This window comes from Aulonocara stuartgranti, assembly GCF_965226115.1.
Source record: "Aulonocara stuartgranti genome assembly, chromosome: 4".
Lineage (NCBI taxonomy): Eukaryota > Metazoa > Chordata > Actinopteri > Cichliformes > Cichlidae > Aulonocara > Aulonocara stuartgranti.
This window is the reverse complement of record NC_138942.1, coordinates 39,423,884-39,439,349: the sequence shown is the minus strand read 5'-3', so window position 1 is coordinate 39,439,349 and position 15,466 is coordinate 39,423,884. Positions and strand designations below refer to the sequence as shown.

Sequence of the window (15,466 nt, the reverse complement as noted above, 5' to 3'; positions counted from 1 at the left end):
GGAAGACCTCGACGCGGCTATTGCTAAAGGTGTAAAGCTAGCACTTCAGGAACAACAAAAGTCCCTCGATTCAGTGGTTGCCTCGGCAGTCAGGGAAGCTATGGACTCTATCTTGATTCCTGCTCTGCGCGACCTATGCACAGACCTTCAAAAGACCAATGAAGTGGTAAATAATGTTAGCGGGGAAATCGAGAGGGTAGCTGCAATGGCTAAACGCACTCAAGACCGAGTGGACTCAGTGCAAGCTGCCGCGCGTGAGGACAGACGATCGGTTATCGATCTGAAGAAACAACTCGACCTACTCACGACAAAGCTTACAGATCTGGAGGACAGGGGTCGCAGGAATAACATCAGGCTTGTTGGCTTACCTGAAATGCTGGAGGGCTCGGATACAGTTGGCTATATTAAGGCTAATCTCCCCAAAAGGATTCCGTCGTTGGAGGGGCGCGACATCGAACGAGCGCATCGGGTATACGACAGCTGCGATACTAATACCAAGAAGCCTCGTACCCTAATCTTCAGATTATTACGGTGGCAGGACAGATCGGCAATTCTCAAAGGGGCACGCAAAGCATATCCAGTGAAGCATGCCACCAACACCACTCTTCTTTTCTTCCCTGACTTCAGTCCGACTACAACAGCAAAGAGGAAGAGTTTCTCTCCTGTCATGAAGAAGGCTACGGCTATGGCCTGGAACCATTCCTCATTTACCCCGCCGTGATGAAGATAGAGCACGGTGGTAAGAAGATGGCATTCGAATCCCCTCAACTGGCAGAAGATTTCATTAACTCCCTGCCGCGAAAGCTGAATCCTGCAACGCCGCAGTGTTGATGGAGTCCCCGCTTTTCCTCCCGATCTAAACAGCGCGGCAAAAAAGGTTGGCAATCAGCATGCAGGAGAAGGCAACTTAGTGGACATGAATGACTGAACGCCAGTTAGTTGACCTGTTTTAGTTGCAGCAGGCCTCAACTAGGTTGACGGCAGGATCACTTTCATGGGTTAAGGTTGGTTACATTTAATTTAGTGACTTGCTTCGCCCCTACCAGGGGTACTTTTTATTTATTTTTGGATTTTATCTTATTTTATTTTGTGTATATATGCATGTGTATGTGTATGTGTGAATGTGTGAATGTGTGTATATATACAGTGAGGTCAGTAATTTGCACCAGAGGTACACGTCAACTGTGAGAGACAGAATGTGAAAAAAAAAATCCATGAATTCACATGGTAGGATTTGTAAAGAATTTATTGGTAAATCAGGGTGGCAAATAAGTATTTGGTCAATAACAAAAATACAACTCAATACTTTGTAACATAACCTTTGTTGGCAATAACAGAGGTCAAACGTTTACTATAGGTCTTTACCAGGTTTGCACACACAGTAGCTGGTATTTTGGCCCATTCCTCCATGCAGATCTTCTCGAGAGCAGTGATGTTTTAGGGCTGTCGCCGAGCAACACGGACTTTCAACTCCCGCCACAGATTTTCTATGGGGTTGAGGTCTGGAGACTGGCTAGGCTTTCAAATGCTTCTTACGGAGCCATTCCTTTGTTGCCCGGGCGGTGTGTTTTGGATCATTGTCATGTTGGAAGACCCAGCCTCGTTTCATCTTCAAAGTTCTCACTGATGGAAGGAGGTTTTGGCTCAAAATCTCACGATACGTGGCCCCATTCATTCTGTCCTTAACACAGATCAGTCGTCATGTCCACCTTGGCAGAAAAACAGCCCCATAGCATGATGTTTCCACTCCCATGCTTCACAGTAGGTATGGTGTTCTTGGGATGCAACTCAGTATTCTTCGTCCTCCAAACACGACGAGTTGAGTTTATAGCAAAAAGTTCTACTTTGGTTTCATCTGACCACATGACATTCTCCCAATCCTCTGCTGTATCATCCATGTGCTCTCTGGCAAACTTCAGACGGGCCTGGACATGCACTGGCTTCAGCAGCGGAACACGTCTGGCACTGCGGGATTTGATTCCCTGCCGTTTTAGTGTGTTACTGATGGTGACCTTTGTTACTTTGGTCCCAGCTCTCTGCAGGTCATTCACCAGGTCCCCCCGTGTGGTTCTGGGATCTTTGCTCACCGTTCTCATGATCATTTTGACCTCACGGGATGAGATCTTGCGTGGAGCCCCAGATCGTGGGAGATTATCAGTGGTCTTGTATGTCTTCCATTTTCTGATGATTCCTCCCACAGTTGATTTCTTCACACCAAGCTGCTTGCCTAGGGTTAGGGTTAGCCTATTGTAGATTCACTCTTCCCAGTCTTGTGAAGGTCTACAATACTTTTCCTGGTGTCCTTCGAGAGCTCTTTGGTCTTGGCCATGGCGGAGTTTGGAGTCTGACTGTTTGAGGCTGTGGACAGGTGTCTTTTATACAGATGATGAGTTCAAACAGGTGCCATTCATACAGGTAACGAGTGGGGGACAGAAAAGCGTCTTACAGAAGACGTTACAGGTCTGTGAGAGCCAGAGATTTTCCATGTTTGAGGTGACCAAATACTTATTTTCCACCCTGATTTACGGATAAATTCTTTACAAATCCTACCATGTGAATTCATGGATTTTTTTTTTCACATTCTGTCTCTCACAGTTGACATGTACCTCTGGTGCAAATTACTGACCTCTGTCATCATTTTAAGTGGGGGAACTTGCACAATCGGTGGCTGACTAAATACTTTTTTGCCCCACTGTGTGTATATATATATATATATATATATATATATAACACCCAGCACGCCCCTGCGGGCGGTTTATCCTTCAAGCTCGGGTCCTCTACCAGAGGCCTGGGAGCTTGAGGGTCCTGCGCAGTATCTTAGCTGTTCCCAGGACTGCGCTCTTCTGGACAGAGATCTCCGATGTTATTCCCGGGATCTGCTGGAGCCACTCGCCTAGCTTGGGAGTCACCGCACCTAGTGCTCCGATTACCACGGGGACCACCATTACCTTCACCCTCCACATCCTCTCGAGCTCTTCTCTGAGCCCTTGGTATTTCTCCAGCTTCTCGTGTTCCTTCTTCCTGATATTGCTGTCATTCGGAACCGCTACATCGATCACTATGGCCGTCTTCTTCTGTTTGTCTACCACCACTATGTCCGGTTGGTTAGCCACCACCATTTTGTCCGTCTGTATCTGGAAGTCCCACAGGATCTTAGCTCGGTCATTCTCCACCACCCTTGGGGGCATCTCCCATTTTGACCTCGGGACTTCCAGGTTATACTCGGCACAGATGTTCCTGTACACTATGCCGGCCACTTGGTTATGGCGTTCCATGTATGCCCTGCCTTCTAGGATCTTGCACCCTGCCTTTATGTGCTGGATTGTCTCTGGGGCATCTTTACACAGCCTGCACCTGGGGTCTTGCCTGGTGTGATAGACCCCAGCCTCTATGGATCTTGTACTCAGAGCTTGTTCTTGTGCTGCCATGATTAGTGCCTCTGTGCTGTCTTTCAGTCCAGCTTTGTCCAGCCACTGGTAGGATTTCTGGATATCAGCCACCTCCTCTATCTGCCGGTGGTACATACCGTGCAGGGGCCTGTCCTTCCATGATGGTTCCTCGTCTCCCTCCTCTTTCTTGGGTTTCTGCTGCCTGAGGTATTCACTGAGCACTCGGTCAGTTGGGGCCATCTTCCCAATGTATTCTTGGATGTTCGTTGTCTCATCCTGGACTGTGGTGCTGACACTCACCAGTCCCCGGCCCCCTTCCTTCTGCTTAGCGTACAGCCTCAGGGTGCTGGACTTGGGGTGAAACCCTCCATGCATGGTAAGGAGCTTTCTTGTCTTTATGTCAGTGGCTTCTATCTCCTCCTTTGGCCAGCCTATTACCCCAGCAGGGTACCTTATCACGGGCAGGGCGAACGTGTTGATGGCCCGGATCTTGTTCTTACCATTCAGCTGACTCCTCAGTACTTGCCTGACCCTCTGCAGGTACTTGGTGGTTGCAGCTTTTCTAGCGGCCTCTTCATGGTTCCCATTCGCCTGCGGGATCCCCAGGTACTTGTAACTGTCCTCTATGTCTGCAATGTTGCCTTCTGGTAGTTCAATCCCCTCAGTTCTGACTACCTTCCCTCTCTTTGTTACCATCCGACTACACTTCCCCAGTCCGAACGACATTCCAATGTCATTGCTGTATAGCCTGGTAGTGTGGATCAGTGAATCGATGTCTCGTTCACTCTTGGCATACAGCTTGATGTCATCCATGTACAGGAGGTGGCTGACAACTGCTCCGTTCCGTAGTCGGTATCCGTAGCCAGTCTTGTTAATGATCTCACTGAGGGGGTTCAGGCCTATGCAGAACAGCAGTGGGGACAGAGCATCTCCTTGGTAGATCCCGCACTTGATGGTGACTTGTGCTATGGGCTTGGAGTTGACCTCTAGTGTTGTACGCCACATCCCCATTGAGTTCCTGATGAAGGCTCTTAGGGTCCCATTGATCTTGTACAATTCTAGGCATTCCAGTATCCAGCTGTGGGGCATTGAGTCATAGGCCGTCTTGTAATCAATCCAGGCAGTGCACAGGTTGGTCAGTCTGGTCTTGCAGTCTCGGCTGACTGTTCTGTCTACCAGTAGCTGGTGTTTTGCGCCTCTGGTATTCTTGCCAATTCCTTTCTGTGTCCCGCTCATGTATTGACCCATGTGCCTGTTCATCTTAGCCGATATGATGCCTGACAGGAGCTTCCATGTAGTACTGAGGCAGGTTATTGGTCGGTAGTTGGAGGGGACCGGTCCCTTCTTGGGGTCCTTGGGGATCAGGACCGTCCGACCTTCGGTTAGCCATTCCGGGTGTCTCGTTAACTAGCAGCTGGTTCATTTGTGCTGCCAGACGCTCGTGGAGTGCAGTCAGCTTCTTTAGCCAGTAGGCGTGAACCATGTCGGGCCCTGGTGCTGTCCAACTCTTCATATCTGCCACTGTGATGGTTACTGGACCCTGTTCAGGGAGGTTGCTGTGGTCTGCCCTCAGATCCACTAGCCACTGAGCATTGCCGCTACGGGTTGCGTCCTTCTCCCATATGCTCTTCCAGTATTGCTCCGTCTCTTATTGTTCTCTCTAGTAAACTCTAGCTGTGAGAATGTTGGAACACTGAGCTACTAGTTGTTTCGCCGTCATTGTGGATGTTGGGTATCGAAGAATCCATAGGTCCCTCATCCTATTCATGTAGCCCCTTCCGCCGGGGTTACTTGCCTAGTAGCTTTCCAACAAAGCCCTGTTTTCGTCTCTTGCCCACTGATGCCTTCTTGTTCCAGTAGCCCACTTTTCGTCAGGGTGCCCTGGTTCCTCAACCCCTGACGCGGACCTTGTTGATCCGGGCGAGCCGAGCCGGCACGCCTTCATATTTATCTGTCTCGCTCATGTCTGCGGTAGGCTTACTTAGCATAGGGGGTCTAGCCTTAGGACCCTTACTGGATACAGACGCCCCAGGAAGGAATCGAACTTGCGATCCTCTGTTCCAAAGGCGTGCAGTCTAACCACTACGCTATCCAGAGTAGTGGTTATATATATATATATATATATATATATATATATATATATATATATATATATGTTTGTTTGTTTGTTTTTTTAATTATTTATTTTACTTTTCTTTGAGCTTATCATGGTCAAACATTTGCTGGCTGTTGTTACTGTACATATATAAGATACGTTTGTATTATTTTATTTTATTTTTTTATTCAAATTTTTATGTTTATATTTTATATTCATTCTCTCGCTTTATAAAATAAGTTCACTCAGTCGGGAGGGTGTGGGATATACTTACCCACTTAATTTTCGTTGACTATGTGTGCACGTCTGACCCTCAAGTTTTTTGTGTTGGAGTGGAAGGACCGGTCACGAATCAATCAGAAGTTTGTGTTTTAGCAGACCTATGGAGGGAGCTCTGTGCGGTCTGCACCAGCTTTTGTATATAGTTTTTTCCTCCCCTGTCCCCTCCCTTGCAGACATATCTCTATGCAAAGTTAAAATTCCAGTAGCACTAGTGAAACATTGCAGTACTTGGCAGGGGTATGGTGGGCTTATATTTTACTACACATTGACGTTCCTCTCTTGCTATATTCACATTTGGACCATTCTTGGACACTTGCCGTACCGATGCTACCATTGATTATTCTGTCACTTAACGTTAATGGTCTTAACGCCGCTATTAAGCGGACACGTGTCCTTGAGTACCTATACCGTAAAAAGGCTGACATTGCTTTAATCCAAGAAACACATCTGAAACAAGGTGATGTGACACGTTTTCAAAACAAACACTACAAACTAATAGCTTCGTCCTCTGCCCCAAATAAAACCAAGGGTGTCTGTATCTTGCTGAAGAGAAAATTCGACCTTACTACCAGGTATAGCACGAGTGATGAAAACGGCCGGCTGGCACTTGTAATTGGCAGTATCTTAAACCATAAACTGGTATTCGTATCTGTATACTGTCCAAATGAGCCAGACAGGGACTTTTTTACTTATATTGCCAATACACTATTAGAATACAATGATTATTCCATAGTGTTGGGTGGAGACTTCAATGCCGTTGTCAACCCCGTTTTAGATAAATCTCATTCAGATGCAGTAGCTAATCTCTCATCTTCTCTGTTGAATACACTTATAAAAGATCTTAATCTCATCGACCTTTGGCGGATGCAGAATTTCGACATTAGGGATTATACATTCTTTTCTAATAGACATAAGACATTCTCTAGGATAGATTACGTTTTTGTTAGTCCTTCCTTAGTTTCAGGTGATACATCTATTTCTATTCAGCCAATCTTGATATCAGATCATTCAGCTTTGTTATGCTCTGTCGATCTGCCCAATTCAAAGAATAGGGCCCCCAGGTGGCGCTTTAATACGTCCCTATTAACTAACTCTACCTTTCTCAGCATGCTTAAGCTCCAGCTGAAGGATTTTTTAGATATCAACGCTAATGAGGATATCGACCCACAAGTCTTATGGGAGACTACAAAATGTTTCATTCGTGGCTTTTCCATCTCATTCTCCTCCATGCTGGAAAAAACAAAACTTGCTCAGGTTTCCAATCTAGAAAATCAGATGGAATATTTACAGAATCTGCAAAAACTTAGCCGGTCGGACGATCAGTCTACACTCCTAGCTTCACTAAAAGAAGAATATGATGCAATAACCTTGTCCAAAGCAGAGTTCATCTTGCATAGAACTAGACAGAAGTACCATTTTGAATCAGAGTGTCCTAGTCATTTGTTGGCACTTATGCTTAAAGAATGTGAAACAAGGGCACATATTCCAGCTATAACAGCTGCAAACGGTAAAATTACGACAAATCCTCAGTCCATTAACACCACTTTCTCGTCATTTTTTGTAAATCTGTATAAATCAGATATCAATTTTAAGGATACTACCTGTAATAGCTTTCTCGAAAATCTGGATCTACCTCATGTTCCACAAGCAGATCAGGATGAGCTAGAGGCCCCATTAACTCTAGATGAGCTGCATAGAGCGCTGAAAGACCTTAACAAAGGTAAATCACCTGGACTGGATGGCCTTTCGCCAGAACTATTTCTAGAACTTTGGGATACAACAGGCTCGCTCATGCTTGGCTCATTTAATTTTGCAATCCGGAACGGGTCTTTCCATAGAGACCAGAAAACAGCACTTATTACCCTTCTCTTAAAAAAGGGAAAGGACCCTCTTGAGTGCTCTAGTTTCAGACCGATATCGCTGCTCACAACTGATCTCAAAGTATTTGCAAAAGCTCTCGCATTGCGCTTGGAAAGAGTTATCCATGTTTTAGTCAATGCAGACCAGACAGGATTTATCTGAGGGCGGCTTGCATTTGATAACATAAGACGGCTGTTGCACATCATAGATGCCGCTAACAGCTATCAAAATCCACGTGCAGTATTTTCACTTGATGCAGAAAAAGCCTTTGATAGGCTAGAGTGGGATTATATGTGGATGGTATTAAAACACTTTGGGTTTAAGCAGAAATTTGTTGCTATGATTAAAACACTATATCACTCACCTCTTGCTAGTGTCTTAACAGGGGACCTGGTCTAGTAGTGAGTTATAAGAAATAGTGTTCGCAGAAAGTCATCGCCTTATTTGTCTGATTAGAAGAGAACAGAGCATACTGGAGAGGTTTTCTGCCCCATCTCAGCACGAGCAGATAAACAGGGAGCCAAGGTCATAGCTTAGGCGCTGTGTGAGAGAAAGAATGTGAATGTTTAGGCTTTTATGAATAGGTGGGGGCCACTAGAGGCTATAAGAGTTTGATCAATGCTCCACCATTTTGAGATCTGATGCTGTCTGTGTACGGTGTCCATCTCCCATGCGTGTGATCATTAAAATCATCGTTTGACTTAACCCGGCCGGACCAGTGTTGTTATTTTGGTTTTTCCTCTTGTATCCATCCCCAATATTTGAATCCGTAACACAGGGTTGCCCTCTCTCTCCTCTCCTGTTCTGCCTCTCTCTAGAGCCCTTAGCACAAGCCATTAGACAGTCCACAATTTCTCCCATAAAAATTGGTGGTCAAAATCATATCATATCTATATGCGGATGATATTATTTTGTTTTTGGACAACTATGAGACGTCCATCCATTAATTAAAAACTTTGACCATTTCAGCTCTCTATCTGGCTACAAAATAAACTGGTCGAAATCTGCCTTGATGCCTTTGAACGTTAAAGCTACGAAAATTTCCTTACCCGGTTGTGTTCAGATCAAAAGCACTTTTACTTATCTGGGCATTTCAATTCATAATAGTATTCCAAAGATAATCAAGGACAATTTTACTCCTATGCTAAATAAGATCAAATCCGACTTTCAAAGATGGGACAGTTTAAAAACTTCGCTTCAGGGTAGAATCAACACAGTAAAGATGAACATACTGCCACGGCTTAATTTCCTTTTTTTATGTTGCCACTCTCTCCTCCTCTAACTTATTTTAAAGACATACACTCTGCGGTGTCTAAATTTATTTGGAATGGCAAAAGGCCTAGGATACGTTTGTCAACATTGCAGCGGCCGAAATTGTTTGGTGGCCTGGCAGTACCAAACTTCGAGTTTTATTACTGGTCATTCCAAATCAGGGCGCTTAGTAAGTGGGTCAACCCAGAGACTACTACTGCGTGGAAAATGATCGAATCCGCCAAGGCAGCACCGCATAGACAACAACAAATTCGGACCTATTATTGCCAACTCTATACAGGTATGGAGGAAAATAGAAAGGCGGTTGGGTGCTCCAGTTAAATTTTGTAAAAGCTCACCACTCTGGCATAATTTAAAGTTACTATGTGGCAGCCGACCATTTGTTCAACCCTCTTGGTTCTCACTCAGGATAAACCTTTTTGATGATCTATTCAACGCCCAAGGCCTTCGCTCATTTCAGGACTTAAGGACACGTTTTTCTCTTCCTGCATCTTCTTACTTTGTGTATCTGCAGCTCAGATCAGCTTTAAAAGTATATGGTGTCCCCTGGGACTCTCCTCTTCCCTCTCATCCCATGTTGGACTGGATCCTGCCTAACTCTGGCAGACCCTCTGTTTCCAAAATCTACAACAAATTAGCCGAACATGGTATAAAGTCCCTGCCCATTGAATCTCTTTGGGTCAGGGAACTGGGAGAACTACAGGTTAATATAAACTGGGATACAGTGTGGTCTAATCTGAGTTTGACTTCTAAGAACCTGGCGCATCAATTAATTCATTTCAAAACCATACACAGAACATACATTACATCCTATAGGAGGTTCCAGATGAAACTACAGGCTATGTATCACTGTCACATCTGCAATGATTCATCACCTGGCACATTTTTGCACATGTTTTGGGACTGTCCTGTGGTATCCAATTTTTGGGTCTTTGTGAACTCTGTGTTATCTGAGGTACTGGAAGTTTTTTATGTTCCCAATCCTGGTCTTTGTCTCCTTAATGATACCTCTGAAATCTCCTTAAAACAAATACAATGCAAAATGTTGTTCGCTGGATTCACATCTGCAAAGAAGACTATTACAAAGCAATGGTTCAGTCCTGACATTTGTATGGAATCATTCTGGAGACGATGTCTTATCCGTGTTATTGGTTTTGAACATACCACAGCAAAATTAAATAAAGCTCAACCTATGACTGTTGACGCTTGGAAAATCTTCTCACCCAGAGTTATCTCCTGGAAGAGGCAATAATTGGTTTTAACTTTGTGTTTTTTCTTTGCTGTCCCTATGCCTTGTTTGCTATTGATTGCTTTGCTACTGCAGTTTACAGTTGTGCTGTATATGTCTGTACCCCCCCCCCCCCCCCACCCCGTTTTAAATCAATAAAATGTTGATCACAAAAAAAAAGGAGTGGAGGAGCTGAGTGTTTGGTGAGCAGGCTGCTGTTATGGATATGTGTGCAGGATAAGTTACCATGAAACTATACTGCAAATGAGTTACTGACCTTACATGGCCTGGTTAATGGTGAAGTTCTATCTGAAGTTACTTGGATAAGCTTAAAGTACAGATCCTCTACTTGCAGCCAGTTCAACATGCTCTACATATACTGTTAAGTCTAATTGTTGAATGTTGCCATTATGTTTCTTAAATTTGTACAGTCTTAGTTCAAGCAGTAGGATCAAAGCCATTCCTTTGATCCTGACCACCTCTCCAACCACTCTGTGCTGGGGGAGGTTTTATTGTAGTTACATCCTGTCTGAAAGATCTGTTTCTTTTGATGTAAGCTTCCTGGGTTTACGACCCTTTGGTCAGCAGGAGGTCTGACACACACACTCTCACATAACACACACACACACACACACACACACACACACACACACACACACACACACACACACATTCTTACAGAAGTTCACACATATACATACATCTAGAATTAGCGGGGCTTGTGGAAACACAGACCCAACATATACACTGTACCGTGATGTATAGTCCTGTAATAATATATAAAACCAACCTGCAGAACAGTTTCCTTCCTTCTCTGGTAGTTCAGCAGCTGCAGACTCTGTGTTGTTGACTCTATGTATTCTTTAGCCTGAAACAAAGATGTTTCTTTCAGGAGTGCAGAAGGAGCTTTAATGAACCAGTTGTATGCAGTTTTATCAGTATGATGTACAGTTTGTACCTTATGAAACATTGCACTGCTGTCATCACTCAGTTCAAACACTTGGTCTATGTGTCTCTTCTTTTCCTCCATTTTCTTCCTTGCAGTTTCAAACATTTTCTAGAATTATAAAACATTTTCTCCACATAATTACAGCAGTATGGGACAATATTGCTGTACTAAAATAAACTCACTTCAGCAGACATGACTGTACCTGAATGTGAGCTCTGACTGAGTCTGGGTTTTCCTTCTGTGACTTCAGATGTTTCTTTATATTGGGCCAGTTCAACCTCAGATCGTCGTACATCTCCTTGAGTCTGATTTTGCTGACAGGACTGTTCATGCTCTCTGTTTTTCCCGTCTGTATTGATAGAGCAACCTCCACTGCCACTCTGTAAAATACACACTCACTATTTGATGAAACCTGTGCATGAAATAATTTTTCCATAGCAATTACAGATTTGGTCAGATTTACCACAGTGAAATTAATGTCCAAGGTGTATGTTCAGTACCTGTCTTTGAATGATTTAAACGCTTCTTCTTGCTTCTTTAGAGCTGATCTGTAGAGTCAATCATACTGTTTAACCCAATATATGGATGTCAAGTCCAAGCAGGATACATTTCTATGACATGGTTTACAGTGTTTATATAAGCTATCTATAGAGGAGTGATAGATCCTAACCCTAAGCACTTAACCCCACTTAGTATTTGCTTTCTCTACGGTAGAGACTTCCTGTTCCTGTTCCAATACACAGTAGTGTGTTTGAGTAGCTTATCTGCAAAGCAATTTAATTAAAATCTATTGGATAACCTATTTTTCATAGTATGATCTTCATGTGCTTCATCCAAAGCACACTCTCTAGCTTGTAGCCGACTCGCTAGCAGCATGCCCTGTTCACCTGTCCCTCCTGCACTTTTCTCCTCATTGTGTCAGATGTTTATTTACTCCTCAGCCACCTTTAACAGTAATGATACTTGTAATAAATGTAGCCTATTTGCAGCTCTGGAGGCCAGAATTACTGAATTGGAGACTCGGATTTGCACCCTTGATACACCTGTAGCTACCCAGGCCCCTGTACTCGGTGCAGCCGAAGGTAGCATAGTCCCCGCTAGCAGTCTCCTGGCAAGCCCTGAACAGCTGGGGACAGAGGGTGGCTGGGTGACGGTGGAGGTCAAACTGTGGTAATTGGCGATTTAAGTCAAGTCATGCCAACTCAACAAAGCCTTTATTTGTCTATGCAAGTTGCCCTGCAGCAAAATGGGACCAACACAGAAACCACATGGAGAGACAGGTCGGAGACTGGTAGTATTATGGAAAAACACTGAAATGTACAATACAATGGGCGAGTCAAGGAGGGGGGGAAAACAGAGACCTCTACTCATGCTGGGCTCCTATTGGAGAGCACATAAATGTCCATATCACAAAATCATGAAGCATGAAGCAACAGGGGTGGGTAAGGGGTGAGAAGGAAGCTGATGCGGACACAGCCATCCTGCCCTGCAGCTATTTAATCAAATGCTGGGACCCGCCGTTCGACTCAGCCTTGGAGATAAGCGTATGAGGGCGTTTGGAACGAAGAGTCTAAACACAGTTTGTTATCCAGGGAGGAATTGTTTGTTATGTTCAGCTCCAGCCTTGAGACCACAGTTGGCACCAATATTGTAGCCGCATGAAACAATGGTGGTGTTATTGCTTTAGTGTTAACCACGGCATGTCAATTGTACACTCCATGTAATGTCCACCACTGGTTCCTCACCATTCCCGTTGAAGAGCCGTGAGCCTCTCCACACTGTTTTCCAGCTACACCGAGATGTTATCTAGTTTGATCATAGAGCATGAGTGTTCAGAGCAGCCGCAAGCTTCTCCAAGATGTCGTGCTGCATCTAATGAGCCCAATCTGAGAAGCCACAGCTCGCTCTATCATTCCAATCAACATTTTGGGCAGCCTTGTGGGGATTTGAATAGCTGTTTCCGCTTTCTTTATTCTTCGCTAAGCCAGGGCCAAGCCAGCGCCGATCAGAAAGAACCTTGTTATCATGGCTCCAAAAAGGTAGATGTCTTCAATGTCCTCGATCGACAGTCCCACCAAGCACACCACCCTCCAGTCCTTCCACCCGTCCATTGTATATCCGGCCCTCCAGGACACATGGGCTCTCGCAAACCCAGGCTTCTCATTGAGGAGAGGGTAAATGGCCTGTATTTGTATATCACTTTACACATTTAGTCATCCACCCATTCACACACACATTCACACACTGGTGATGGCAAGCTACAGGTGTAGGATAGAGTGTCATTTGTATTCAGTGACCAGTTGACCAAATCCATAATTCCTCTTTTTGGTTTTAGAGTACAGACTGTGAGACTCCTCCAGGGTAGAGGGAGAAAAGTAGACAAGACTAGACAGAGACATGAGGAAGCCAAGCAGGAAGGATAAGGGAAGGGAGGGTGAGAAAGTGTGACCACCTTCATCAAGAGCCAGACAAGAATTCTGTTCTCAGACATGTGAAGCTAGACACACCGGCAACCATAGTCAATTGTCTTCCTGGGGCCAGAGAAGGCGACATTGAGGGAAATTTAAAACTGCTGGCTAAAGGTAAACATAAATACAGTAAAATTATATATCACGTCGGCAGTAATAACACCTGGTTTTTAGGTTTCCTGGGTCGTTGACCCAGTGTTTTCTGTTTTGTCATGTTCACTTTATTTTGCCACTTCCATGTTTTTCACTTCCCGTTTCCTGTTTCAGCCTGTGTACCTGTATATCGTTAGTGCAATTATGTCCAGCTGTTCACTCACCGGTCTCTCAATATCATCCTCATCAGTCTGTGTATTTAAGTCCTCGGTTTTCCTCAGTTCACTGTCGTGTCATTGATGTTATGTTGTCGTTTCTGCCTGTTCTGGAGTTGAGGTTGTTTTCTCTGGCTTCTTTTTTCTGGGTGGATCTCCTCTGATTTTAGTATTGTATCTGAGCCAGGGGTTTTGATTTTTACTGCAGTGTCTGATCCTTGATGTCTAGTGCTGTGACTGAGCTCCTGTTTGTCTCTGGTTCCCTGACCAACAATGTCCCTGTTACTAAAGTATCTGAGCCTTTAGGTTTGTGCTGGTCACTGTGTCATATGTACATTACTGCAGAGTTAATGAGAGTAACACTTACATCGTCCCTTGAAGTTTCTTTTCCAGTTCTCTGTTACTGTTTAAAAAGATCACTAAAGGTTAGTTGAGTAAACTTGTCAGACCACAGACTCAATAATATTCATGATTGTGTTAAGTATGATCTTTGGTACGGCTGATTTTCACATTGCCTTTCAAGTCAAGTCAAGTTTATTTATAAAGCACATTTAAAAACAATCGAGGCTGACCAAAGTGCTGTTTAATAAAATACAAATATAAAATACAATAAAACACAAGTACATAAAACACCTCACTGAGAAAACAATAAGTTAAACCTTGCTAAAATCCAATGAGAAGAGGTGAGTTTTAAGAGCAGTTTTAAAAGTTCCTAGGCTTGTGGAGAATCTGGTGTGAGGAGGTAAACTGTTCCACAGTCTGGGTGCAGCCACAGCAAAAGCCCTCTCTCCCCTAGTCTTTAGTCTGTACCTGGGAACATCTAAAAGCATCAGGTCTGCTGACCTGAAAGATCTCCTGGGGCGGTAAATGCTAAGAAGCTCTGCCAGGTAAGGAGGTGCAGTACCGTTAAGAACCTTAAAAACCAGCAGTAAAATTTTAAAATCAATCCTAAAAGCAACTGGGAGCCAGTGGAGAGAGCAGAGGACCCGAGTGACGTGGTCTCTCTTTTTGGAACGGGTCAGCATGCGAGCAGCAGCGTTCTGCACCAGTTGGAGGCGATGCAGACAGGAACGATCTAAACCAGCATAAAGGGAGTTACAGTAGTCCAGCCGTGAAGTAATAAAAGCATGGACCACCCTTTCTAGATCGTTCCTGCACAGGTAAGACTTGACTTTAGCTATAATCCATAGATGATAAAAAGATCCCTTGACTACGGAGCTGATTTGTTTATCAAATTTAAAAGCACTGTCAAAAGTAACACCGAGGCTCTTAATGGAGGAAGTACATTCGGAAGTTAGGGGTCCCATAAAATCAAGGGAAAGGTTGGGGTCTTTAGGAAGCCCAAACACAATGACTTCAGTTTTACTTTCATTTAGATGCAGAAAGTTAAGAGCCATCCAGGTCTTAATGTCAGACAAACAGGAGAATAACGGCTGCAGAGTCCTTACAGTCTAACCTCAGAGGGAGGTAGATCTGAATGTCATCAGCAAAGGTGTGGAAGGACACATTATGTTTGCGCAGCACATCACCCAGAGGGAGCAAATACAGAATAAACAGCAGGGGGCCTAGAATGGACCCCTGAGGTACACCACAAGTTAAAGGAGCTCTGAGAGAT

The 15,466-nt window shown here is 44.3% G+C and overlaps 1 protein-coding gene across 7 annotated transcripts in view; it reads right to left on the bottom strand.

Moving 5' to 3' along the window:
* The window catches only part of LOC309704975 (uncharacterized protein), a 136,599-nt gene that overhangs the window by 1,586 nt on the left and 119,547 nt on the right, over positions 1 to 15,466 (bottom strand). For all 7 annotated transcript variants that reach the window (XM_082530536.1, XM_082530541.1, XM_082530538.1 and 4 more), the window contains 5 exons: positions 14,219 to 14,254; positions 11,576 to 11,623; positions 11,278 to 11,455; positions 11,085 to 11,183; positions 10,917 to 10,994 (listed from right to left, as the gene is read on the bottom strand). In XM_082530536.1, the coding sequence (XP_082386662.1) occupies positions 10,917 to 10,994; positions 11,085 to 11,183; positions 11,278 to 11,455; positions 11,576 to 11,623; positions 14,219 to 14,254 (439 nt within the window). The remainder of the gene's footprint in view (positions 1 to 10,916; positions 10,995 to 11,084; positions 11,184 to 11,277; positions 11,456 to 11,575; positions 11,624 to 14,218; positions 14,255 to 15,466) is intronic.